This window comes from Rattus norvegicus, chromosome 6 (assembly GCF_036323735.1).
Source record: "Rattus norvegicus strain BN/NHsdMcwi chromosome 6, GRCr8, whole genome shotgun sequence".
In the NCBI taxonomy this organism is placed as follows: Eukaryota; Metazoa; Chordata; class Mammalia; order Rodentia; family Muridae; genus Rattus; species Rattus norvegicus.
This window is the reverse complement of record NC_086024.1, coordinates 11,638,167-11,664,335: the sequence shown is the minus strand read 5'-3', so window position 1 is coordinate 11,664,335 and position 26,169 is coordinate 11,638,167. Positions and strand designations below refer to the sequence as shown.

Sequence of the window (26,169 nt, the reverse complement as noted above, 5' to 3'; positions counted from 1 at the left end):
GCCCGAAAAGGCTCTCCACATGGGATTATCTAGAAGAATAGTGGGGACTAATGGGAGGAGGGAGAGACAAGAGAAGATGGGAAATCTGGGGCACAGGCAAATGTATGTATACTTATATGAGCTGAAACCCAGTGCTGTATATATAATAACTATATGCTAGTAAAAACAGTGGTTCCAATGAATACCCCCCTTCTGTGCCCTCTTCTAGTTAAAGAGGACATACCAGTCAGAAACGTGGGGATTTTGAAAGTTAGGTTTGTAGCTGCTAAAAGCTGGTCAGAGCTGTGGTGCCTCATGCCTGTAACCCAAGCACTTGGGAGGTTGATGAAGGAAGATTATGAATTTGTGTTTAGCCCTGGATGCTTAGCAACACTCTAACCTAACAACAAGCAAATACTTCAAAGACCAAGAATGAATGAATCAACAGATGAATGAAAAACGTGGTTCCTGGAAAGGTGTGACCCATGGGGCTTCCGTACATCACCACAGTGCTGTTGTCTTCTGGGGAGCCCTAAGACACAGACCCCAGATGCTGACTGAGCAAGTCTGGTCTCTCTCTGCCATGACTGACGTTTGAGAACTGTGTGGTTCCTGTAAGGTTCCAGGGCTGAGAGGTGGTCCTTGTCTCCTTCACTAGAATTGCCCTTCTCACTGGCATCTCTGTTCATGTTCTGCTAGGCTCCCGACATTGAGTCCCGTGAAGACCTAATTAAGAGTCACTACATGGCCAGGATAGCAGAGCTCACGTCTCAGCTGCAGCTGGCTGACAGTAAGTCAGTACACTTCTACGCCGAGGTGAGTGGACCCACTGGGACCTCCACTTCTCCCTGACCCTGCTAGAGTCAGGTCACTGTGCTGTTCTCTGTCTGCTGGAAGAAAGCCACCATCACCTGCACTTTTTGTCCACGTGTGTCTGGATTGGTTGTGGCTCACGATGATTAGCCTGTACCACTCCAGAATGTTCATTTCAGCAAGTGTACGACTTCCTGTGTCGTTTCCAAGTTACTGCAAGAGAGAGGACGGAGTTCAGCAGCCTCTCCATGGTCCGTGCTGTGGGCTTTGCAGGATTAGTAGAGATAACTTATCTTAGAGGTAGAGGGCAGGCATAGAAAGGTGAAAGGTCTGGTGCACCTCATGCGTTTTATCTTTACATTTATTTGTTCTGTATGTGTGTGAGCGTCACAGCACAGGTTGATGGGAGAAAACAGCTTGCACCAAACTGTCATCCATCTATGTATGTGTGTATATGTGTATTTATGAGTGTGTGTGTGTGTGTGTTAGAAAGTGAATGATAAGTATTATTAAATACTTAATCATGCAAGATCTTTAAGCCTTTGATTTGACACTTTATAGCAAGAATTAATTACAGATGGTAGGCAGAGAATTACACCACTTATGTTGTCAAACTGAAAAGGAAGGAATGGCACACTGTATTGGGATCTAGCTTTACCTAGGATTGTCTCCAACACTGCAGAAATGAAGAGGTTAGCAGCCAGCCAGTTTGCTAGGGGTGGAGAAGGACTTTGGTTTTCCTGTTAAATAGGACCGAGTCTAGTCCACTGTTTAGGAAGCTGCTGTACCCGCCCTGGATAGGTTGGTCACGTGCTTGTCACAGTGCAGTGTGGGCTGGCAGACGCTGGAGAGCTGTCTTGAGCCATGCCTGCAGCTGACGCCGTCATTTCTGGCTCCCTTTCTGCTCTCTGGGTTGCTGTCCCAGCTGTGACTGTCATCTTCCTGGGGCCTGTGTCTTGTGTTGTCTCCCTCTTGGGAGTTCATTGCTGAGCACAGAGGGAAGCGGTTGGGTTGGCTGTACAAACTGTCCTGAGATTCTCTTGAGAACAAATACTAACTGGGGATTTCAGGCCGTCTGGTTTTCGTGAGATCTGCCTATTCCAGTAAGTGCTTCAGCACGGCTATGGTACAAGGAGGTTTAGATTGCCGGCTATGGTACAAGGAGGTTTAGATTGCCGGCTATGGTACAAGGAGGTTTAGATTGCCGGCTATGGTACAAGGAGGTTTAGATTGCCGGCTATGGTACAAGGAGGTTTAGATTGCCGGCTATGGTACAAGGAGGTTTAGATTGCCGTAGTTTGCGCTCATCTGTAAACAGGAAGTACTGCCCCCTGCACCACTGTGCTGGGACAGACAGCATTCACACACGTCTTCAGATCCTCCCTGGGAAACAATAGTGTGAGATAAATAAAGTTCCCTCCTCTTCCTCTCACTGCTCTGCCTTGCATCCTCTGGGTTAACAACACTCCTAGAGAGACCGCCTGCTCCCCCAGGGGACTGACTGTGAGTCTTGGTGGGTTACCGGGGTGTTTGGTTGTCATAGTGAGACCCTAGTGAAGAACTCAAAGCCAAAGCTGCTATGGCTGGCAGCCTTCGGTCCCTTTTGAGATAACCACTGTCCGTTATCTGTCACCGATATAAATGGGTCCTGTGAAAATGGAGAATGTTCTTATTGCTTGTAATCATTGGTCACTGGACGGTAGCAGGATGAGAGTTTGGAGTGAGTGAGTGAGTGAATGAGTGAGTGAATAAGTGAGTGAGTCAGTGAGTGAGTGAATGCATGAATGAATGAGTGAATGAGTGAGTGAGTGAGTGAATGAGTGAGTGAATGAGTGAGTGAGTGAGTGAATGAATGGGTGAGTGAGTGAGTGAATGAATGAATGACTTTCGGCTTTGGTGACTGTAACCTGCTAACCTTCCGAGGATAAGATTTGGTGTTTTGACCGTACAGTGCCGAGCGCTCTCTAAGAGACTAGCCCTGGCGGAGAAGTCGAAGGAGACGCTGACAGAGGAGATGAGGCTGGCCAGTCAGAACGTCAGCAGGCTGCAGGTGAGCTCCTGACGTGACCTCCGCACACCGTGCCCTTCACTGGCCACTGCGCGGGGTGCGAAGCCAGCCTTCCCCGGGAAGCAGCAGTCTATGAGTACCATAGGGAAGATCATTCATACAGGCAGAGAGGCTGGCCGTCCTGTTTGTGTCTGGCTTGAAGCTAACTTTAAATTCTCCCATAGAATTTTGTTCTTCCATTTGTTATTTACACTTACCCACAGTTTTCTTTCCCCTTTCTTGAGAACACTCACGAGTGACTGGAGGATTGTGCTGTACATAGTACTCAGTCTTGTTTCAGAACCTGACCTCAGTAACCCTGAGTGGGGCTGCCAGACATACATTTTAATGCATAATTAAATAAGTACATAAGTGGATAAGTCAAATTTCAGTTTCACACCTTGGCTTTCAGGAAGCCCCTGTTAAGCTGGACTGCTGGCCTCTCATCTTGTTAAAACAAGAGGGTGGGCCACATTTTCTGCGTTCTCTACCATGTGTATTCAGCAGAGAGTTTTGGAATGAATGAGTGAGTGAGTGAGTGAGTGAGTGCCCTTTGGCTTTGGTGACCATAACCTGCTGACCTTGATATCAACAAGAGGTAGGCACGGGGAACCCTGCAACACAGCACCTGTTCTCAGATAATCAGGAATCCTGCAGTCTGTTCCAGAAGCTGAGGAGAGCAGGGGGTGGGAGGAGGGAAGGCTGCCTCTGGGAAGGTGCAGAGGCCTGTGCATGTTTGGAAGCATCATTTCACCCTCAGGCTTTGGCAGTTCTGTAGCCAGCCAAGAAGAGAGTGCTTGGATTTTGTAAGTGCAGGTACATGTATGTGAGCATGTATGTGGAGACCAGAGGACAACCTTGGGTGTTGTTCCTCAGGAGCTGGCCGCCTTTTTTTTTTTTTTTTTTGAGACTGGGTCTCTGCCCCGTAGGCTGGCCAGCTTGTCAGTGAGTCTCAGGGACCTCCCTCTCCCGGGGCTGGGATCCTAGTGTGCACCCCCAGGTTCACCTCCTTTAATGTGTGTTCTGGGGAAGGAACTTGGGCCCTCCTACTCCCAGGCAAACATTTTGCTGATACAGCCGCCGGCCCTTCAATTTTGCCAATAAGTAATGAGTGCACTCCTGGGTGGCTGACACATTTTCTCCCAGTTCCTTTAACTCCGGCCTTCCATTCGGCCTGCACCTTAACACTGTGTTAACTGATCAACGTTGTGACAGGCTGCCCTCACGGATGTTTGTACTCAAGGAAGCTGGTGGGTGGTGGGGGGTCTTGACGGCCTTTCTTCCTTCCCTGCTGTTCAGGATGAGCTGACCACCACCAAGAGGAGCTACGAGGATCAGCTGAGCATGATGAGCGACCACCTGTGCAGCATGAACGAGACGCTGTCCAAGCAGAGGGACGAGATCGACACGCTCAAGATGTCCAGTAAGGTGTGTGGGAGGCAGCCTGCCCACAGGCCGGCTCAGGGCAGCGCTAGAAAATGCCGCACGTGCTGTGTGTAAGAGGAAAGCTCTTGGGAACCCTCTTCCTTTGCTTCACTTCCTGTCCCAAAAGAAAATTAAGTTTCCTTGGCTGAGTTGAAGCTATGGTCAGGTCTGACTGACTTGTTGCCTTTTGTCATTGAGTCAGAGTGAGGGGCTGGCAGACAGCCTCAGGAGGGGCTGTCTGCATAAGACCTCAGTGATGTTTGGGTAACCCTTAGCAAAGGGTTTTCTTTAGGAAAATCTGTATCTCGTTAATTCACAGATAAAAACCACACAAGCTTAAGGAAGCCACTCAAACACCCCATCCCAAACTCTCGACTCTCGGTGACGTCTGCGTTCTGAGACCACAGGCCTCACTGACTAGGTTACACCTTTCACTGCACTTCCTTTTTATTTTTTGTTTTGTGTGTTATACTTTTTTATGTTTTTTTTATTTGTTTTTTGTTTTTGCTGAGGCAGGGTTCTCTGTGTAGCCCTGGCTGTCCTGGAACTTACGATATATACCAGGCTGGCCTGGAACGCAGCGATCCGCCTGCCTCTGCCTCCTGAGTGCAGGGATGAAAGGTGTGCATCACTGCCTGGCTTCCATTACAGCTTTATTCAGTTATCCACCACAAGAAGAAGCAGAAATGGGCAGAGTTGAAACTAGCAAAAAATAAAGTAAAATTAACTTAAGATCTTCTTCCATGGATCCCATATCTCCTGCACTGTCCTCCTCCTCATTCAGTGTCAGCCTCTTGACTTCTTCTCTGAGTGTTATACCACATCCACACTCAGACCTGTTAGACCATGGCCACCTTCAGACCTGTTAGACCATGGCCACACTCAGACCTGTTAGACCATGGCCACCCTCAGACCTGTTAGACCATGGCCACCCTCAGACCTGTTAGACCATGGCCACCTTCAGACCTGTTAGACCATGGCCACCCTCAGACCTGTTAGACCATGGCCACCCTCAGACCTGTTAGACCATGGCCACCTTCAGACCTGTTAGACCATGGCCACCTTCAGACCTGTGAGACCATGGCCACCCTCAGACCTGTTAGACCATGGCCACCTTCAGACCTGTTAGACCATGGCCACTTTCAGACCTGTTAGACCATGGCCACCCTCAGACCTGTTAGACCATGGCTACCTTCAGACCTGTTAGACCATGGCTACCTTCAGACCTGTTAGACCATGGCCACCTTCAGACCTGTTAGACCATGGCCACCTTCAGACCTGTTAGACCATGGCCACCTTCAGACCTGTTAGACCATGGCCACCTTCAGACCTGTTAGACCATGGCCACCTTCAGACCTGTTAGACCATGGCCACCCTCAGACCTGTTAGACCATGGCCACCTTCAGACCTGTTAGACCATGGCCACCCTCAGACCTGTTAGACCATGGCCACCTTCAGACCTGTTAGACCATGGCCACCTTCAGACCTGTTAGACCATGGCCACCCTCAGACCTGTTAGACCATGGCCACCTTCAGACCTGTTAGACCATGGCCACACTCAGACCTGTTAGACCATGGCCAACCTCAGACCTGTTCTATGCGTCCGTGTTTACATGAATGACTAGGATCCATATATGAGGGGGAACAGTTTCTTTTCCGTTTAGGCTACCTTTATTATTATTATAATTAAATAATTATAGTATTAGAATATTAGCTATAATTATGCCTCCCAAACCCATACATTTTCCTGCAGATCTCATTTCTTTAACAGCTGAGTAATATTGCAAATTTTATATCTCTCACATTTTCATGATCTCTTCATCTGTTGCTAAGCATCCAGGCTGGTTCCTCCCCTTGCTATTGTGAATACAGCAGCAATGAACGTGTATGTGTGGGCATCTCTGGGGTAGGACATGGCTGTGTCTGAACTAGGATTTCACTGCTGTGAGCAGACACCAAGGCAACTCTTACAAGGACAACATTTAATTGAGGCTGGCTTACAGGTTCAGAGGTTCAGTCCATTATCATCAAGGCAGGAACATGGTGGCGTCCAGGCAGGCATGGTGCAGGAGGAGCTAAGAGTTCTACATCTTCATCTGAAGGCTGCTAGCAGAATACTGGCTTCCAGGCAGCTAGGATGAGGCTTTTAAGCTCACGCCCACAGTGACACACCTACTCCAGCAGGGCCATACCTCCTAATAGTGCCACTCCCTGGGCCAGCACATACAAACCATCACAGGCCGTCTTTGTATAAACGCCCAGGAGTGGAATAAAACCCTTTATTTATTCTCTGAACTGTCCACATAACCTAGGAATGCTAACCATTTTACCTCCAGGATTCCTGGTGGTTTTGTTTCTGAAAGGTCCTCAGTCTGAGCCCGTCGGTAGATAACTGGGTAATGTGCTTTGGTTGGGGTGCATTTCCATGTACCCTGTCTGTGTTAGTGAATGGTACTATACAGCTTCTTTTCTATGAATGTAACCTTTAGGGTGCAGGCATTCAGTTCTGTGTGTCATCTCAGGTGGTCACTGCATATCTGTAGGTCAGACATACTTTCCCACCCATCTGTGAATTGATGAGGCAGTAGAGAGGTGCAGCTGCGGCTTTGTCCTGGCGGGTAGACCAGGTGTCTGCTCAGCGAGGTCTCCTTGGAGAATGTCCTGTGTTCTCTGCTGGAGAAGTGTGCACTGCATAACACTTGTCATCATCAGTTCAGGATGTTCATTGGCTTCTCCCTGCAGGGAGGTCTTACTCCTGCTCAACTGGGCCACCTCTGTGCTGGTTACCAGCCACCTTGGAGGCAGGAGGTACATACAATATGGGCAGGCTCCTTTCTGTGAATGCCTCCCCTTATTCTCATGACTTGGTTATATTTCTAATCATGGTCATATTTAGTTTCTCTGTAATTTAATTTATTGTAGCAAACTTTGAGAAGCTAGGTGTAATATTTAAAAAGCAGTGACCTTGTTCCCAGAGGAGTGCTTCATCCCCCTGAGGTACACATACATAGTGTGAGGCGAACACAAGCAAAGTGGACATTATAACATTGTCTCAAAAGAAACTAATCCAAGTAAGAAACCTCTCTAGGTCAGAGTGGTGATCTTAATCATTCTCGGGCCACTCTGGCAGCCCTGGGTTTTGCTTCATGCTAGTCTTAGTCAGGGTTTCTACTGCTACAACAAAACACCATGATTAAAGGCAGCTTGGGGGAGGAAAGGGTTTATTCAGCTCACACTTTCACATTGCCGCTCATCACTGAAGGAAGTCAGGACAGAAACTCAAATAGTAGGAACCTGGAGGCAGGAGCTGATGCAGAGGCCATGGAGGGTGCTGCTTACCGGCTTGCTCCTCATGGCTTGCTCAGCCTGATTTCTTATAGAACCCGGGATGGTACCACCCACAGTAGACTGGGCTCTCCCCCATCAATCACTGATTTAGAAAATAGCCTATGGGCTTGCCTGCAGCCCAGTTATGGAGGCATTTTCTTAACTGATGTTCCCTCCTCTCAGATGACTGTAGCTGTATCAGCTTGGCATAAACTGTCCAGCACATGCCTCTACTCACTGGTCACCTTCATTGCTGTAGTGTCCTCTTGTGCCGAGTGACCATTTATCCACTGGATGCTGAGTGCGGTCTCTGCCGTGTGTGTCATGATCTTGCTCTTAGTGCCTGTGCGCTGCAAGTGTTCCCATTTATGTATGGACTTCGTCATTTAGGGACTTAATTGGAATGTAGCCCTAAGAAGTGAATGTCTCCACAGAGAAGAGAACGTTGTGAAACCACCCTGTGAGAGCGAGTTCTGCACCACCGCTCCAAGCTCTGAAACAGTAGTTTTCATCCTGTGGGTTTTGACTCCTTTGGGTGAGGGTGGGGGTTGAATGACCCTTTCACAGGGGTCACCTCAGACCATTGGAAGACACATACTTACATTACAGAATCATAACAGCTATGAAGCTGCAACACAAATAACTTTATGGTTGGGATCACCACATATTAAAGGTTGCATCATGAGGAAGGTTGAGAACCGCTGCTCTAAAACCCGTTTATTTAAACAACAAAATCCATATTTGTGCTAAAACTATTTTGTTTCATGAAATTCCATAAGAAAGGGATTTTGGTAAACCAGGTAATGGCTTGCTTTCCTGTCTTATCTGCCCTTGGCCCTGGGGGAGATTGGATGTGGACATTGGGAGTGGCAAGAGTCTAGACAGTTCTGTGGCTACTGCGTCCCCCGTGCAGGTTACCCGCCAGCTGCTCTCCTCGTGGGAAGCCACAGCTGTGAGAACACTTCTGAAACCTGGGTTCTTATGGTGAGTGCTTTTCTTTGCACAGGGAAATGCTAAGAAGAACAGGAGTCGGTAGTTGATGACCTCGGCTGGCCAGTGACTGTTCCCTCCAGATCGGCTGCAGCTGCTGCCTGGAGACTCGAGCCAGACTCCACAACCAGTGCTGGTGGCTGCTGGGAAGCCATGTGCTGTTGGACTTAGACTAGCCAGTGTCGTCTGTGACCCTGAGACATTTGTAAACAGCGAGGCGAATGCAGAATTTCATGTTGACAGTCAAATGGAGAACAATAGACATACCCATGGATTGTAGGTTTCCTTACGCTGTTTTTACTGTGCACTTTTTAAAATTAGGATTTAATTTCAGTATGTAAGAACAACAAATATTTTGTATATTTTCAAACTCAATTATATGGTAATGGATTTGGTATCTGTGGAATAGATATATGTTTCTGGATAAAATGCTTAAATTGTCAGATGTCACCACTTCCTGTATTGTCATTTCTTCTTATAATTGAAAAATTGAAAGACATCTCAGATTCCTTTTAAAAGACTCTCTCCTTGCCCTCTCTCCGTCCTTTGCCTTCCCTTTCCTCTGTCCCCTGGGGGTGACAAGCCTTACAGCCCTTTAGAGCCTGTGGCTTTGCTGTCATGTCTGCAGCTGTACAAATAACTGTGTTCAAATAACTGCTAAAGGAAATCCTGTCAATAAATTCATACGCACATGAACCTTCAGTCTGTGACGCTGTGATGAAAGACACTGATGTAGAGGTGACCTTCCTAATCGGGCTGTCCACAGCTGAGCCTGTAGGAGGCCCTCGGCTTTTGCTGTGGACCCTAAGCCCTCAGCTCTCCCTGGCCTGTGGTAGACAAGCTGCTTCAGTGCAAACCCCAAGTGCCTCTCCCTACACCCTGCTCCCCAGGCCACAAACACAGGCTTCCTGCTCAGCCGTTCACCACTGTCCTGCAGAGAGAAAAGTAAGGCTTAGAGGGCTGAGGCAGCCCGGCCACAGTTAGGAACACATGCCTGCGCCTGCTCACCAAGAGGCCTTTGGACGGGCATCACACTGCAGGTGCCTCATATCTGGAGGTAAACGGTCTCTCAGTCACTCCAGGACTTCATCCTGCCTGCCTTCCACACCTCATTCAGAAGCCTGTAAGCTGCTAGCTTCTTAGATCATTTCAAGGCCGGATACAATATTTCCCTTTGGCATACATTTTCTTTTTTAAAAAGTGATGTATGTGTGTATGTACATATGAGAGCAGGGGCCTGTAGGAGCCAGGAGTGTAGGCTCCCCTGCGCTGAGAGCCTTAGGTGGTTATGAGAGAGCTGTTCTGGGAATCGGGCTCTGCCAGAGCAGTGACCACTCTTAACTGCCACCATCTCCAGCCCTTGGCAAGACTTTTTCTTCTCTGACTTCAAAAGAAATTCATTTTTATTTTTTCTGCGTTTTACTTCTTTGCCTACAGGTATGTATGTACCACACCTGTGCCCGGTGCCTGGAGAGGCCAAAAGGGGGCATTGGGTCACTAGAACCAGAATTGCACCCTGTTAGAAGCTGTCATGTGGGTGTTGTGAACTGAGGCCAGGTCCTCTGCAAGAGCAGCAACTGGTCCTAACCACTGAGCCACCTCTCCAGTCCCTGGATTTTTTTTTAATACATATTCTCTCCTATACAAACCTTGCCAACTAACAAAGCAAGTTGAGTGCATTTATGCCATTAATTTGGTTGTCATTATTATGAGAATCTTGAAATAATACATGTCTTAGGGTTTTACTGCTGTGAACAGACACCATGACCAAGGCAACTCTTAAAAGGACAACGTTTAATTACGGATGGCTTACAGGTTCAGAGGTTCAGTCCAGTGTCATCAAGGCAGGAACATGGCAGCATCCAGGCAGGCATGATGCAGGAGGAGCTGAGAGTTCTACATCTTCATCTGAAGGCTGCTAGGAGAAGACTGGCTTCCAGGCAGCTAGGGTGAGGGTCTTAAGCCTACACCCACAGTGATACACATACTCCAACAAGGCCACACCTTCTAATAGTGCCACTCCCGGGGCCAGCATATAGAAACCATCACAGCAGATGTGAAAAGAATAGCCTCATGCCCACCGAGCTTTAGAGATACTTTACTAATCTTGTTTTTTTTCCTCTGTGTACGCACTTCTGTTCTCGGGCTCTTCTAAGGCTGGGTTAGTTCATCTGAACGCTTTAGTTCTGCGCACTTGTGGGTGGTGTAAGCACTGATTCTGGTCCCATCTTCTTCACACAATCACTCAGGTGCTGAGAAGCATGTGCATGTGTGGGGTGTGGTGGGGGCAAAGAGTTCTGTCGGCTGCCTGGAGAGCCGGGAAGGGACAGAATCGGGGACAGAATCACCACTGTCTTTTGCTTTCATTCTGTCCTGGGATTGTCTCAGATCAAGAAACCAAGCAGAATACATAGAGGCTAGTTTTCTTCATGTTACTGTTTCATTTTTGACGATTTTTTATTACTTTTAACTATGTGTGTGTCTCCCTGTGTGCATGAATGCAGGAGGCCAGAAGCGTCTGGACAAGGAGTCTCAGGTGGTTATGAGCTGAGCTATAAGTGGGTATGGAGACTGAACTCGGCTCAGAGTTCTTAACTGCTGAGCCATCCATCGCTCTAGCTCCCAAGTTGTCTATACTTTAATCCTGCTACGAACTTCAGCTTGAGTGAGGCTATTCTAAAATATGTTACTGAGGAAAAACAAGCAAAAACAGTCCCTCAATCCTCTGCCTACCTCCTGCTCTGTAAGAGAAAACCACTTCCGCTCACCGGTCTGGTCTTTAAATTCCCTAATAGCATGTACTTAACTGTGATTTTCCTGATGGGCCCTGGCCCTGCCCCTGGGAGATGTTTTATGTGCCTCCCTGCCCACCGCTCACACAACACTGTCTCCTTAAATCGTTACTTCAACATCTGATCATGTTGATATTCGATATAAACTTCCTTATGACTGTTCAGATGCACATGATTATCCAAGTCACATAATATATGACTTCTCCATTCCTACATAAATCTGGAGCCAATAAGGACCTTTAAAAACAAGCAAGCGGGGCTGGAGAGATGGCTCAGTGGTTAAGAGCACTGACTGCTCTTCCAGAGGTCCTGAGTTCAATTCCCAGCAACCACATGGTGGCTCACAACCATCTGTAATGAGATCTGGTGCCCTCTTCTGGCCTGCAGTCACATATGCAGGCAGAATGCTGTACATAAAATAAATAAAATTAAAAAAAAAAAAAGGACTAAAAACAAGCAAGCACACAAACAAGTTTGTTTGCCTGTGGTGCACGAACCTGTTCCTAAGCTTTTCTCCAGGTAGTAATTCTCCTTTCTGTGAAGTCAAATTCGGTTGGGCATCAGCAACTCATCTTCAAGAAATCTCAGGCTGGGCGTGATGGTGTGCCCTGAGTCCTAGCCACTGCGGTGCCAACACAGAGCAGCATTTGTGTCCAGGACTGTGAGGTCAGACTAGGCAACATTTGAGACTCTATAGCATGGAGCTCCCTGACTCACTGGGGTCTGTCTTGGTGGCTCCCTGTTCTCTACTTCACGTTGTGAGTGTCACTGTCTTTACTCCCCCTCAGTTTGAGAAACCCTCTCATGGCCGCCCTCTGCCTACCACTTCAGCCCCCTCTCAAAACTGTTCTCTCCTCCGCTCGAGATGTGGACAGAAGGAGAGAAGATTCTCACCTTTAGCAGATAGTGACTGAAGTGCTCACACGCACACACACACACACACACACACACACACACACAAACGCACACACATAGCATAAATAACAATAACAACAACAACAAAACTGACGTGCTTTGCTTTCTGGAAAACATTAAAATGAAATTTCCCATTTTTTCTTGATTATGTACTATACTCATGTTATTGAAAACTTCGGGAAACCAGGAAGCAGATCAAGAACACACATCTCTTAATAGAGATTTCATTTCTAACATTTTACTTTATTCGCAAGGCTGGGGAGATGGCTCGGTAACTAAGGGTACCTTCTGTTTTTGCAGAAAACTGAAATTCAATTCCTAGCACCCACATCAGGAAGCTCAGCACCTTGTAACGTCAGCCTCAGGGGACCTGACACCATGTTCTGGTCTCTGTGGGCATCGTGCTCATGTATACACACCCACACATAGAGACGGCATATACCCTGAAACAGGAAGATAAATAATTTAGAAATGTACTTATTCCCACTCTTATTTAAATAAACATGTTTTAATAAAAATACGTGGTTAAGGGGTTGGGGATTTAGCTCAGTGGTAGAGTGCTTGCCTAGCAAGCGCAAGGCCCTGAGTTCGGTCCCCAGCTCCGAAAAAAAAAAAAAAGAAAAAAAATGTGGTTAAGAAATTCCAGTGGGGGAAACAAAGACTGTCCGACCGTAAGGGAGGTCTATCACCTCATTAGCTGGCTCCTGATGCCTGGCAGGCTGTGCGCACTCAAGAGGCTGGCAGTGTGGAGAGCCTTCAGACACAGCTTGAGAGACGGATGAATATGTCTTGCTGTTTGCTGAATTGTCATTCGTCAGTATCACCTGCATTAAGTTGTCAGATGCAGTGCTGCTGGCTCTCAGAGCTGATAAAATCTATAAAATGGGCTTTAACAGGACGATGGTAACTTCGTTGGCAGATAACAGCCGGGCAAGCATGTGAGAGCCACCCCACCAAGGGATAGCTTGTTCTGTATACCGAGAATGTTCAGTTCTCCACACAGAGCCGCTGCTTTTTGTGAGGTGGTTAAGACACTGTTGGGTAAACCGATGTGACTTGTAACATGACTGCTTCTGATTCCTACTCCGTTGTCATGGTTAGTACCTGAAACGCCTCTCACAGGGCCGTGCTTTGGATGCAGGGCCCATCTTGTGGGCCATTTTGAAGACTGTAGGTGGTAGAAGGCCACTGGGTTATAAGCCCACCGTCTAGCCTGCTCTTTCTGCTTCCTGGACCACAGAGAAGTGGACGGCCCTGGCACATGCTCTGCTGCTGTGCTTCCCTTCCGGGACGGACTGACGTCTCTCCAAACCCGTTAGCCAAAATAAACCTTTCCTCCCTTGAGTTTTTCCTGCCAAGTATTTAGTTACTGCAAGACAGAAGTAACTAGCGTTTGCATTAAAAACAAACAAACAAACAACTTACAAACCGAAGCAACTGAGCCATAGCACAGCCTCTGCAAGCCAGTAAAACTGGAAACAACCAGCTTGAAGCCACCCAGTGAGAGCAACCAAAAGCTTTCCTCAGTTGGTCAGAAACCTTCTCTACTGTGAAAATCCTCAGGTGGACTAAGTGTTATCCCCTGTGGTTGGCTCTGGTCTTTAAAAACAGTATCTTTTAGATTTATTTACGTGATTTTACGCACATGAGGGTTAGCCTGAATTTGTGCGTGTGAGCTTGCTTGGTGCCCTGGAGATCAGAAGAGAGCTCACTCCCTGGACCCGGAGCTGTGGATGCTTGTAAGCCACCAGGTCGGTGCTGGGAACTGAACCTCTGTCCTCTAAGGGTAACAAGTGCTCCAACTGCTCAGGCATCTCTCCAGCCGTCCCCGCTCTTAAAGGCCTCAAGCCACTCCGTAACTCCAACCCGGAGAGAAACCATAGATGGAGATGATGCTGAGAAGTTATCCGAGGGTCAGGCCAGAGAGTCGTCCAGTCTGTGTACACAGAGGAAGTTTCTGTCCTCGGCCGGGAGTCCTGTCCTCAGAGGTGATCTGAGGGGGGAGGCTGTCAGCAAACAGCGCCCTCTGCCTTACATTTCTGAGCAGTTTGGTAATTAGCTCCAAGTTAGGAGGCTAGCTGGCAATTATAGCTCTGTTCTTCTAAGTCTTTGGAAGAAAAGGCAAGAGAACTTTTGGACAACTTTTCCATGAAAAGGCAGGGAAACTCAGCAGAAGCGTGGGGGAGCCCGTCAATGGAGGGGCCTCGAAAGGCAACTCCCCAATTGGAACCTCGCTGTTTATTTTGCTGGGGGCTTTAATAATCCCTGAACTCCCCAGTCCTCTCTGAAACACCAGGAGTGTAGTGGAATGGCCCAGGAGGGAGATCTCTGAGGCCCAAGAGTAGACACAGCATAATCTAGTCCACAACACAAGGCAGTCACACCCTGCTCAAATACTAAAGAGTAGTCCCCCTTGGCCTGCCTGCCTCTCTCCCTCCCGCTCCCCCACGCTCTCCTCCTCCTTGCTGGGCCCTGATTCATGGGCTTCCTTCCTTGGCGTCTCCTCCTGCGTGCTATAGGCATGCATCATTCTAACCTTTCTTAAGTTCTTTAGTCATCCCTTCAGTTGGGCTACTTGGACTATTTTCCCTTTGTGTTTTAATGTGTGTCATCGGCCCCAACAGCGGCCAGAGCTGGAGGCGGGGACCAGCGCTAGGCTCAGATTGTTGCCGTTGAGCAGTGTGTATCTTGTACACCGAAGGCAGTCAGTAAACGCTCATCAGGTACTTCACAGGCGAGGGCCATGGACCAGCTGTAGCCAGCAGCCAGCTTGGCTCAAGACAGGCAAGGAGTGTCATCCTCATGATAAAAGACTACCAGTCGATGGCTGGCTGGCATTGATGTGGTGAAGATGTGAAGATGTGGGCTTTTCAGCTCAGGAATTCCCCTCTCAAGGGTTGTTGCAGTGTAATTAAATAGGTACATGACCTGGTTCCCGAGAGTTCCCACTCCGCACGAATCTGCATGCTCTAGCTGTTTCTCTGCCAGCTGCTTTCGCACGCTGTCGCCTTGGCGAGTTGTTACCACGCCTGTTACCATCGAGTTCCGAGGATCCTGCTAGCGTAGCCCCACGCCATGCTAGCCCCAAGCATTCTATAGCCTGGTATGACTTCCTGTCACAGACTCTGCTCACACTCCCAACAACCCAGTTAAGTTGTCACTCAACAAACGGGGACCCAACAACCAGATTTGTATGTTAAATGCTCAACGTACAATACATCCACTCGATTAACTTACAACCAATTGATAAGGATATAAACCACCCACCTAGATAAGATATAATTTGTTCGTCTAGACACACAAAATCCTGTACACATCCATCCCTTAAGAATAGTCATAACAACCTGTAAATGTGCAGAGAGGAATCTTAACATCTGCCTCCTTGCTCTCTCAGCTGCTCCCTCTCCTCTCACTGGTCTCCTCCTCTCTAAAACTTTACTCCCTCCCATCCTTCTTGTCCAATGACAAGCCTCTTCTATCCTGTACCTGCCTTCACCTGCATAATGACATCAATCTACAGAGTGTACTTGAATTCCCTCAGAAAAGGACTTAGAAAAGCTACTTAGCTCGTGTCAGAATGTATCATGCATGTGAAATGTCTGTGCTCGGGTTTGTTTGTTTTTTTTTTTTAAATAGTTTCCCCCAAAGCCATCCCATTGTCTTGAATGGTTCTTGTCATTTAGAGACTATTGCTGTAAAGTTTGAGAGAGAAATAATGGCCTCATTAAACATTTGAGGCCAAACCTTGCCCTCCTCATGAAGGTATGTTGATCCTAGTAGCTTTAGCTGACTAATTTTGTTGTGTCTACCAACAGAAACTTTGGAGATCTCCTCGTAATACTGAATCCTGAATGCTTTGACTCCTGGTGATTGGACAGGCCACTTCTATATCTTTTCCATCTAATAGGTTTTCCAAGGTCACAAAGACAATAGCAGAGAAGGTGTTTAAAACAGAACCCCACTGCTGTGTGAGTTCAGGGACCTCCATGAAAGTTCTCAGTGGTTTCCACGAAAAGGGAAGCTCTGAGTAAAAAGGAGGAAGGCGTCCTCCGAGGGTCCATGTAGTGCACAGCAGGCGAATGCAGCTGGAATGAAATGGGGTCCCAGCTGGTGCATGGCTGCAGTGGCTTACGTGAGGATAGGCTAAGCAGTTTACCACTGGATTTTAATATAAAAAGACTTTGCCAGACAGAATCCTATAGAGATGAGCGTTGTACATTCAAACAGGCCAGAAAGAAGAAAAGATCTGAAAGGTGGCAATCTCCAGAGTGACGTAGGGTCACAGGAGGGTAGGAACATAAGGTAAAAGAGGAAGCAGTTTTCAGTTAACTGGAGAAGTCTTCTGAGAGTTTCATGTCTGTTTGCTCCCCAGAAAGTGTCAAAATTTCCCTGAGATTTCTTTCACCAGCTTAGCTACCCTAAGCTACTAATTAAGGCCATACTGCTTGTTTCAAAGATGACATGATTTATAATCTGCTCTCAGAAAGCTGTTGTAAGTGGTAGTGACTTTTCCAAGTGCTATTCTTTTCTGCGTGCCTCTCCAGTTAGCTATGGCCTTCCTGAGAGGGACTGTCCCCTCCAAACCTCCAGAAGCTGATGGTAGACACAAGGGACACAGGAACAGTGAATCTCAGTCTCCATTGTTTTTTGGTTTGCTTGTTTGTTTGTTTTTATTTAAATCTGGTGCTCTGGGCTAGAGAGGTGGCTCTGTGGTTACAGCACTGTGTTGCTCTGACAGGACTAGAGTTTGGTTCCTAGCACCCATGTTGAGGAACTCACAGGTGCTTGTAACTCTGTCTCCAGGGGATCTGATGCCATTTTCTGGCCTCTTTGAACACACCTACACCCACAAACCCTCCCATGGACACACATGTACCCAAAACAGGGTGCTGGTGACCAAACACCAGGCTTTGTGTGGTAGGCAAGACCCAGCCGTCCCTACCCAGACCTGCCTTTCAAGGCAAGGGGCCCTCCTTCTTCTGTTTGTTTAGCTCTCTTAGTGTTATGCTCTGAGTATAAACACAATTAGAAATCTTACCAGAAAATAACGTTATCCCAAGTGTGCCCAACTGTGTGATGCCAGGCACACCTGTCTCCTCTCTGGAGCCCCATTTTCTCCCTGAGTCTTGGTGGTTGGACAGACTTCTGGAATATCTTTTCCATTTCACTAGGTTTTCTGAGACCACAAAAACTACACTGGGGAAAATGTTGTGTGAGTTCAGGGAGATGCTCCACCAGACTTCCAGCATCCTCTCACCTGCCAGCCCAGCCTCTGCTTGAGCTGTTCTCCCTCCCACACATGTTCTCTTCCTAGGCAGTTTATCTTGCAGAGCACTAAACAAGAATTTCTTCTGGCCATTCTCAGTCCACGGGGATTCACGGTGCGCCCTGCTGGGGAATACAAAAGTGAGTGGGAATCCACTGGAATCAAGGCTCTTTGCTTAAAACCTTCTTTGTGTGTCTTTGTGTGTGTGTGTGTGTGTGTGTGTGTGTGTGTGTGTGTGTGTGTGTGGTGTGGGTTGTGGGGAGAATACACTGGAAACCATCTGGGGAAGAGGCCTCCTCTTCTACATCCCTCTCGTACTCTCCAAGATGCACGCCAGAGCATTGTGGTATTCCTGTCTTCGCACACAGCCTGGCCCTTCACTCTTTCACCTGGTCATCTGTGCGCCAGATGGGTGTGGATTTCATCAAGGAAGGAGGGTTTTTAGCATGACCAACCATCCATCACTGTGGGCCCGGCTGGTTCCACTTTGAAAGGAAAAAAGGAGGCTTCCAGAATAATTTGGTGACTGCTTTCCAGCTCCCTTTCTAGGGACTACAGACTCGCCCAGGACAGAGGGAAAGCGAATGTCCAATCTCACACCAGAAAAAAAAAACAACTTTGGGGGATCTAGGTTGGAGAAACCAGCAAGGGAGGATCTCGCAGGGGAAGAGGGGCGGGGACTGAGCGTCCCCCCCCACCCCGCCCCCAGCCGCCCGGGCCCTCCTCCCCCTTCTCCCTCCCTCCCCTCTTCCCTCCCTTTCCTCCCCTCTCTTCTTCCCTGTGTGGATGGCGGTGCCCAGAGTCGGAGCCCCAGCAGCACTGCGTGAGTGATCAGCCCCAGGGACAGGCCCAAGGCGGCTTGGGGGAGACCCTCTCCAGGGTGGGATCGCTCTGATTCTCTGGAATTTGAGGGCGGGGGCAGAAGACATCTCCCTAACTCGCGACAGGCGCCCACAGCCGGCGAGGGGATGGGCCCCGCCAGCTTCTCTCTGCCCTGGGCCTGACTGCAAAGAAAGAAAAGTACTACAGCACGGGACAGTCAAGTTCGTGGGCAGGACGGGGCGGGACTGTAGGAGCCGACGCGTGGCCACCGCCACCCAGACTTGTCGGATCAGGGCAGAGCTCCCTCAGAACTCCGGATCCCCACACCTATGACTCCCACCCCTCTCCTGCAGTCTTCCTGGCTCCTGTCCTCGGTGGTCCTGTGAACCTCTGGGTTCACTTCCATCCCCTCTTGCCCTCAGAGATGACCAGCCAGGCTGCAGTCAGGCCAAGGGGTCACGCAGGAGTGTCAGCACTAAAGTTTGCTGCAGGAATGACATGTGTGAGGATTTGGCATGGGGACTTTGAGGATGCTGAAGGGGTTGAGACTACATTCCTTTACAGGACTTGACTCTATCTAGATATCTAGTTGTCTATGGTCTGTCTATTTTCTTTCCAACTGTATGGTCCCATCAATGACAGTTAATCTAATTAGATGGCAAAGCTCATGAAGGAAAATAGAATTCTAGTCAAAAATGTTTGTTTTTTCTTTTGGGTCGGTGAGATGGCTTAGTGGGTAAAGGTGATTGCTGCCAAGCCTTGAGGACTCGAGTTCAATTGCTGGGGATCTAAATGGTGCAGGGAGAAAACCCACTCACATTCCACCCGTGGCACTCTATCCCTGCCCCACTGCTGACACTTAAACCGAACAAACACAAAACGGAACAAAAGCAACTAACAAAATAAAACTGCGTGCAGAAGTTGGGCTTGGGAAATTAGAGATTTCAGTCTCCACTCAACTGTGTTAGTTTGTTTTGTTTTGTTTTGTTTTTTGACTCCTCTAACGGGGCTATCAGCCCCCTCCAGGCTGGAGGCTTTAATTTCCCGCACTTGCTTGGGCAGGAAGACTGGTGTCACTCCAGCCTGCCATTCTGCAGCGCTCTCTGTTCCCTTTCACACTTTCTCTGCCCTAAGCAGGAGGTGCAGACGAGAGAGAGAGAGAGAGAGAGAGAGAGAGAGAGAGAGAGAGAGAGAGAGAGAGAGAGAGAGAGAGAGAGGGAGAGAGAGCGCGCAGAAACTGGAGTGAGGGCCATAGACAAAATGGGCAGCGGGTAGCGCACTTATTTTAGCCCTGCGGCTGCGGCTTCCACTGAGTTCTGATTGGGCGGAAGGACTGCTTAGTTCATTTGTGTGCTTTTTATGTCGGGTCTTATGGCTGAATCAATGTTTCCATGACAGGCTTGGTTCTCTGGGCTCTTTCAGACAGCCTGCTGATTTTCCCATAAAGCTACGCAGATGGGTCAGGAGTAGTTTGTGTCTACACAGATGGGTCAGGAGTAGTTTTTGTCATTCCGCCTGTGTTTTAGGGATTGAGTGAGGCTGGCTGTCTGTTCATCACTCACTAGGAGTCAGAGCTGCTTCAGGCAGCCGGGCCTCAGCAGAGCTGCTCTGTGTGAGGGGAACTACAGGGGCCACAACACCTCACTGTGTGTGAGGAATACATGCTTGCCTTAAGTTCACTTCTTGAGGGTGTTTGTGCATGTGGGGTGTGTGTGTGTGTGTGTGTGTGTGTGTGTGTGTGGTGTGTACACAACTATGGGTGGTAGAGGAGGATGGTGCATGCCCTGCTCAATCCCCTCTGCTCTATTCCCTTGAGACAGGGTCTCTCTCTAACCTGAAGCCCACTGCTTGCCCAACAGACTGGCAAACCCCAGCAAGCATCCCGCCTCTGCCCGGGCATGCCTGGTTCTTGCCAAGTGTATGTTTTACGTGGGTGCAGAGATTCATATCCAGGTCTAGCCCCTGAGGAAGACATGATCTGAGGAACATGAGCTGTTCTCTGTATAAACAACACTGGGGTCATAGCACATGACGCAGAGAACAGTATATGGCAGGCGAGGGTATTCATATAGAGTTAAAAGAACCTGCAGAGACTTACAACTGCTTTTAGCACACTGAAGATAAGGGACTGCCCATGAGACGTCTGCATCATTCCCTGCAAGGCTCTGGGACTCGGCAGAAGACAGGGTGGATAGAAATGAAGAACTGACGGATGCTAAAACACTTACATGAGCTCAGCTGCAGTAAGGCTACTGCACAAAACTGGGCCCACCAACGTCCATCGAGGATCAGGGAGGGACTCCTAAGGCGCTCCCTGTTGAGCTTCAGATAATCAGTGATCTCCAGGAGATAGTCCTCAGTGGTGCAGTTACTGGTAAGTTGAGTAAGGGCACCCCCTACCCATGCTAAAATAAGCGATTGTGATAAAGTGCAATGGAACACACACACACACATTCACACACATTCATACACACATACATACACCCACACTCACTTACACCATACACACATACACACATACACAGTCACACATACACATATACATACACACACCCGCACTCACATACACATACACACCACACACACACACACACACAGACAGACACACACACATACACCCACACTCACAGCACACACACATACACACATACACACTCACACATACACACATACACACATACACACAGACAGACACACACACATACACCCACACTCACTCACAGCACATACACATACACACTCACACACACACACACTCACACACACACACTCACACACACACATACACGAGGGGGCACTTAGGATGAAGAGCAGAGAGGAGAAGGGGTAAGAGGACAAGGAGGGGATGATTAAATCACGTTTTATGTATGTAGGCATTGTGAAAAACTTAATACAACAAAGGATTTTAAAAACTGAATTCCTGAAAATAGGGGGAGGGGTGACTTGTTTTAAACAGGATGTGTCACTTCTGCCCAGTGTGACAGTCTCATGTTTATATCAGTCAGTAAGGCTTTGTCAGTGGTCTTGTAACATCATAGGGTGTTGGGATATCCTTCATTTAAATGCAAGTCCTCAAGTGTTGAACTTGTATGCTCTTGTTCCCTAGACAAACAATGTACCCTGATATGAATCTTCAGTCTTTTCCTGTTCCTGAGAATTTCTAATGGTGAGGTTAATGCCCTGGAAACCACTTTATACTGTCTGGGAAAACAACGGCCTATCTGCCCATGCTCCATTTGTACCCATCACGGGATGAATCTAATTACACAGAGTAGTCTGCCGCAAACCCAGCAGCAAAGACTGGCTAGGCATGGGCTACACAGGAGAGACCACAGAAGGGGCCCTGACCTCAGCGTGAATAGTGAGGGGGAGTTGCATCTCCGCACAGCCAGGGGAAAGCCAGCCACCACCTGTCTGTCTGTGTCCAGTGGGTTAGAAATACAGAAGGTGTGAGACTTCTGTCCAAAGGCATGAGGGTAGGGGTTGTCAGAAGTAAACTCACCCGGAGGAATGTTTTAAATGCTATGCTGTACAGAATACTGAATTACATAGCAGATGCTAAGAGAGCAGGGGTGAATTCAAATAGCTAGTTATGGATTAGAAAGCACTATCCTTTCACTCCGAAAATATACCTGTGACGTCTGAAACGCTGTGCTTGAGAAACGCTGTGCTTTGAAGCGGACTCAGGATTACAGTTGCTCCTGCTTTTCCTCATGTTGGCCAAGGTTCCTCAGCTTTTGACAGTCATGATAGCTAACGTTTCCCGAGTGTTAAACACTCATGGGAAGTATTTAGTCTTAAAATTCTCTGAGGTAAGAACTATTATTATTTTCATTGTGGAGATTCAGAAACCAGGATTAGAGGGGAACTTGCCCAAGGCTGCACAGGTGCTAAGTGTGGGAAGCGAATCTCAAACTTAGGTCAGTGGCGAAATCCTACACACCTCAGTCTCTACTGTCCCTGCACGCAGATTGTCCGTAGTGTTATAGACAAGTAGAAAAGGGAAGGAATACATTTCTTGCTTTAATAGAGTTAAATACTGCTTATAAAATGCTCCCACTGACCCCTTTCCTTGGAAGTTGTCGAGGACTGTTCCTGACTTACAACGTAATTGCGAAACTAGTCTTCCCCATAGATGTAACCAGAAGTCTCTGGAAGCTTCCCAGCCAGACTGGAGTTCCAGGGACCCATGGGACTGGGAGCAGCTGGAGTGTGAGGCTGGGCGTTTTGAAGTAGACCAGACAGATTCTGTCTACACAGCTATCAGCTTGGGCATCTGCTGCCCTTCACGGCAGTGTCGATGGGGTGTGTGGAGAAGCTCCTTGTGTCTCGATGCTCAGTTCATTTAGAAGTGAACTCGTATTTGGAAGCCTGGCTCTGTGGGCGATCTCAGGCATTGGCAAGGTTGGGTAATTTAATGGGGGTGGGGAGTTTGGCAGGAATCTAAAGCTTAGCTCTGCCCACTCCCACAGGGAACCAGGCTCAGCCTGCCCACTCCCACAGGGAACCAGGCTAAGCTCCGCCCACTCTAACAGGGAGCCAGGCCCTGGAGGTCACTCTCTCCTTCCCCTGTCCTCAGAAATATACACTGTGTTGTCACTGCCCCTACCCACCGACAAGCCTTGTTAAGTCTCAGAAAAAGTCTTTTCCCCATTCTTCTGGGAGCGATTGCTGGAAGCGTAATGATTCTAGTAACGGTGACCTCACTGAACATACATTTTGGTCAAGTGTTGTGGCACACACCTTGAATCCCAGCACTCAGGAGGCAGAGGCAGGCACATCTCTGTGAGTTCCAGGACAGCCTGGTCTACAAAGTGAGTTCTAGGACAGCCTGGACTATGTAGGGAGACCCTGACTAAGACTGCATACTGTGCTTGCAGAGGACCTGAGTTTTGGCTCACAAACCACTTGTAACTCAGGTCCAAGGGATCTGACACCCTCCTCAGGCCTCCGTGGGCACCTGTGCTCACATGCCTGTATCCACACACATACAATATAAAACAATAGACACATCAAAAGAAAAATCAATATGAGTGTCAAGGACCCCCTCCTGATTCACTCCAATTACACTGTTATTTGAGTTCTTCATTATAGTTAACAAATAAGAGGTTTCTTTCTGGTCTCAGTGGTGGGAGTATGTCCCTCTGAGCAGTTTGCCTGTGCTCTCTAATGGGGGTTGTGCCCCACAATTATTGGTGATTATCTTTTATCATTCTGCTGGAGGAAGCTCGAAGCCAACGGCAGTTGTAGGGCTTTCTGGGTCTTTCTATTTGACAACTAATGACACTCCATTCCCTGTCTGCTTCTCCTTATGCTTCCTGTTTCACACTTACATCACAGTATTTTACTGTATCCATTCAGTGGATTTATGAGGCTGCTAATATATGTGTGTGTGTGTGCGCGCGTGTATGTGTTTATGTGCGTGCGTGCGTGCGAGAGTGTGTGTGTGTGCATGTGTGTGTGTGTGTGTAAATTATGTGTATGTGTGTGGCTGAGGTATGGGTGGTAGGAGCTGAACTCAGGCTTCCTGACAAGAGCAGTCCTCAGCATCCTTTTCTCCACACCTTTCTTTTGAGTTTGTTTGTTTGGTTTTTTTTTTTTTTTTTTGAGACAAGAGTTTCTCTGTGTACCTCTGGCTGTCCAGGAACTCACTCCGTAGACTAGGCTGGCCTTGAACTCACAGCCTGCCTCTGCTTCTCCAGTGTTGGGACTAAAGATGGGCACTGCCATCTCCCAGCTGAGTCTACTTTTCCCCATTTGTGTAAATTTACAATCTCTGTGTTTGTCTTTTTTTGTACTCCTTGCTTCCCTCCCTCCAGGGTCTTCCCACGTACCCCAAGCTGGCCTTAAACTCATTCCCTGCTTTCATTCTTTGTTCTGGGAACTTGAAGTTCTCTTAAACAGGCTCCTTGGTAAATTTTAAAATACTTATGTTCCTGAAAGTATCTTCAGTTTGCTATCATTTACAAACGAAGAACTCCATGCAAAAATTACCTTAGCATGGGGGAGGGGTGATGTTGTCTTCTCCGCAAACCTCTCACTGCTGCTTAGGAATCAATGGCACATGACAGACTGACCAACCGACCCACTGACGGACTGACTGACGGACCGACCATCATTTCCAGTGGCCTGTCTTCTCTCTCACAGCTCCCGGGTTTTTCCTCACTTATGCATACGTATGTCTAGGTGTGGCTTCATAAGGTTTTCCAGCTAACCTACTAATATGTCTGTTTTCATAGGTGAGTAACCTTGGTTTTTTTAAATCTGCCTCCCATCCTTAAAATATAAATAACAGCTCCACCCAAAGTGTTATTGAGGAGACAAAACACACAGTGAAAAGAGAAGAGCCCTGACGCACCAAAGTACAAAATAACTGCTACCACTACTACTCCGTGGTTTTAAAGGATTTACTGTCTACTTTGGGTTCTGTTAGCTTATATAAATCAATTTTTGTCTGCTTGCATGCACATAGACATAGAAATTTCTACTGAGATTTCTAGTAAAATTACATTTAATTTATATGATGACTTTCCTGCGTCTCTGGGAGCTGGACTCAGGTGTCACGCAGGCTACAGCCGAGTTACGTCACAGCCCTTTCTGTTAATTAGAGACTCTCGTGTTTCCTGGGGCGCACTATCCCGAGACTCGAGTGAGGGTCTTTCAAAGTGTTTGACACCTTCATGTTCTCTCTCTCTCTCTCTCTCTCTCTCTCTCTCTCTCTCTCTCCCCCTCTCTCTCTCTGATACAAGGTCTCATGTGCTCTATAGTGGACTTGAACCCACTATGTAACTAAGTTTGTCCTTGAGCTCCTGATCCTCCTTTCTGTGCCTCCCAGGGAATTATGGGTGTTACCAGGTCCTGATCTGACGAGTATTAGGAATGGACATTGATTAATTTGATTTTCCATTTTCTCTTGATTCAGTTTTGATTATTGTTAAAATCTGCTTAGGTGTTTTCAGATTTACTCTATGTTTTAATCAATTAATCTTTATTTTGTGAGTACGCACGTTTCGCCTGCATGCAAAGCAAGAGACGTCGGAGACCAGAAGAGGACGTTGGGTCCACTGATACTGGCATAGTAGACTGTAGTGAGTAAATCTGGGAACTCTGCGTTCTGTGTTCTTAGATTTATTACCATAAAGTTAATCACAGTTTTCTTTTATGGCCTTATAGATATTAACTGTAGCTTGATGTGCTTCTTTACGTGCTTAATATTGTTAATTTGTGCCAACTCTTTCATTTCAATTAACATAGAGTTTATTTAACCCTTTCAAATCTATATTATCTATGTCCATATTCTTATGTGTATATATATGTATATATGTACACACACACATACACACACACACACACACACACACACATCTTGACTGATATGATATTTGCTATAGCCCTCAATGGGTTCAAACTTATGGCATTCCTCCTGCCTCAGACTCTTGAATGCTGGGATTATGGTTTGGTGACATCATGCTCCACTTAATTTTTTAAACCCTAGTTCACAGAATAAGATGTTTCTTTATGACATTTCACATATCATGTTGGTTGCTTTCCCCATTGCCTCCTCCCTTACCTCTCCGGCTCACCTTCTCTGCTGTATCTTTTGCTTCTATGTCTTCCCATCCACTGTCATATTGTAACCTTCTATTCTTTCATTGTCCTACCATACCCTTCTATTCTATCACTGCCGTATCATATCCATCTATTCTATCACTGTCACACCATACCCTTCTATTCTATCACTGTCACATCATACCCTTCTACTCCATCACTGTCACATCATACCCTTCTATTCT

The 26,169-nt window shown here is 47.6% G+C and overlaps 2 protein-coding genes and 1 long non-coding RNA gene across 5 annotated transcripts in view; 2 read left to right on the top strand and 1 right to left on the bottom strand.

The window, feature by feature from the left end:
• Positions 1-9,277, top strand: part of Ppp1r21 (protein phosphatase 1, regulatory subunit 21) — a 69,161-nt gene extending 59,884 nt beyond the window's left edge. For both annotated transcript variants that reach the window (NM_001271305.1, XM_008764482.4), the window contains exons 19-22: positions 679-795; positions 2,744-2,842; positions 4,139-4,267; positions 8,598-9,277. In NM_001271305.1, the coding sequence (NP_001258234.1) occupies positions 679-795; positions 2,744-2,842; positions 4,139-4,267; positions 8,598-8,627 (375 nt within the window). In that variant the 3' untranslated portion in view covers positions 8,628-9,277. The remainder of the gene's footprint in view (positions 1-678; positions 796-2,743; positions 2,843-4,138; positions 4,268-8,597) is intronic.
• Positions 9,278-12,510: 3,233 nt separating this feature from the next.
• LOC134479304 (uncharacterized) lies at positions 12,511-26,058 on the bottom strand. Of its 2 annotated transcripts, XR_010052439.1 has the most exons (3): positions 25,960-26,058; positions 17,546-17,676; positions 12,511-12,731 (listed from the first exon to the last, which is right to left on the bottom strand). It is a non-coding gene; the product is annotated as an uncharacterized LOC134479304 (long non-coding RNA). The 2 variants fall into 2 exon arrangements; XR_010052438.1 differs by lacking the exon at positions 25,960-26,058 and having other exon boundaries at positions 17,546-18,233.
• Ston1 (stonin 1) overlaps positions 18,238-26,169 on the top strand; it is a 49,373-nt gene continuing 41,441 nt past the window's right edge. The window contains exon 1 of the mRNA XM_006239743.4: positions 18,238-18,377. The gene's annotated coding sequence lies outside the window, so the exon portion shown is untranslated. The remainder of the gene's footprint in view (positions 18,378-26,169) is intronic.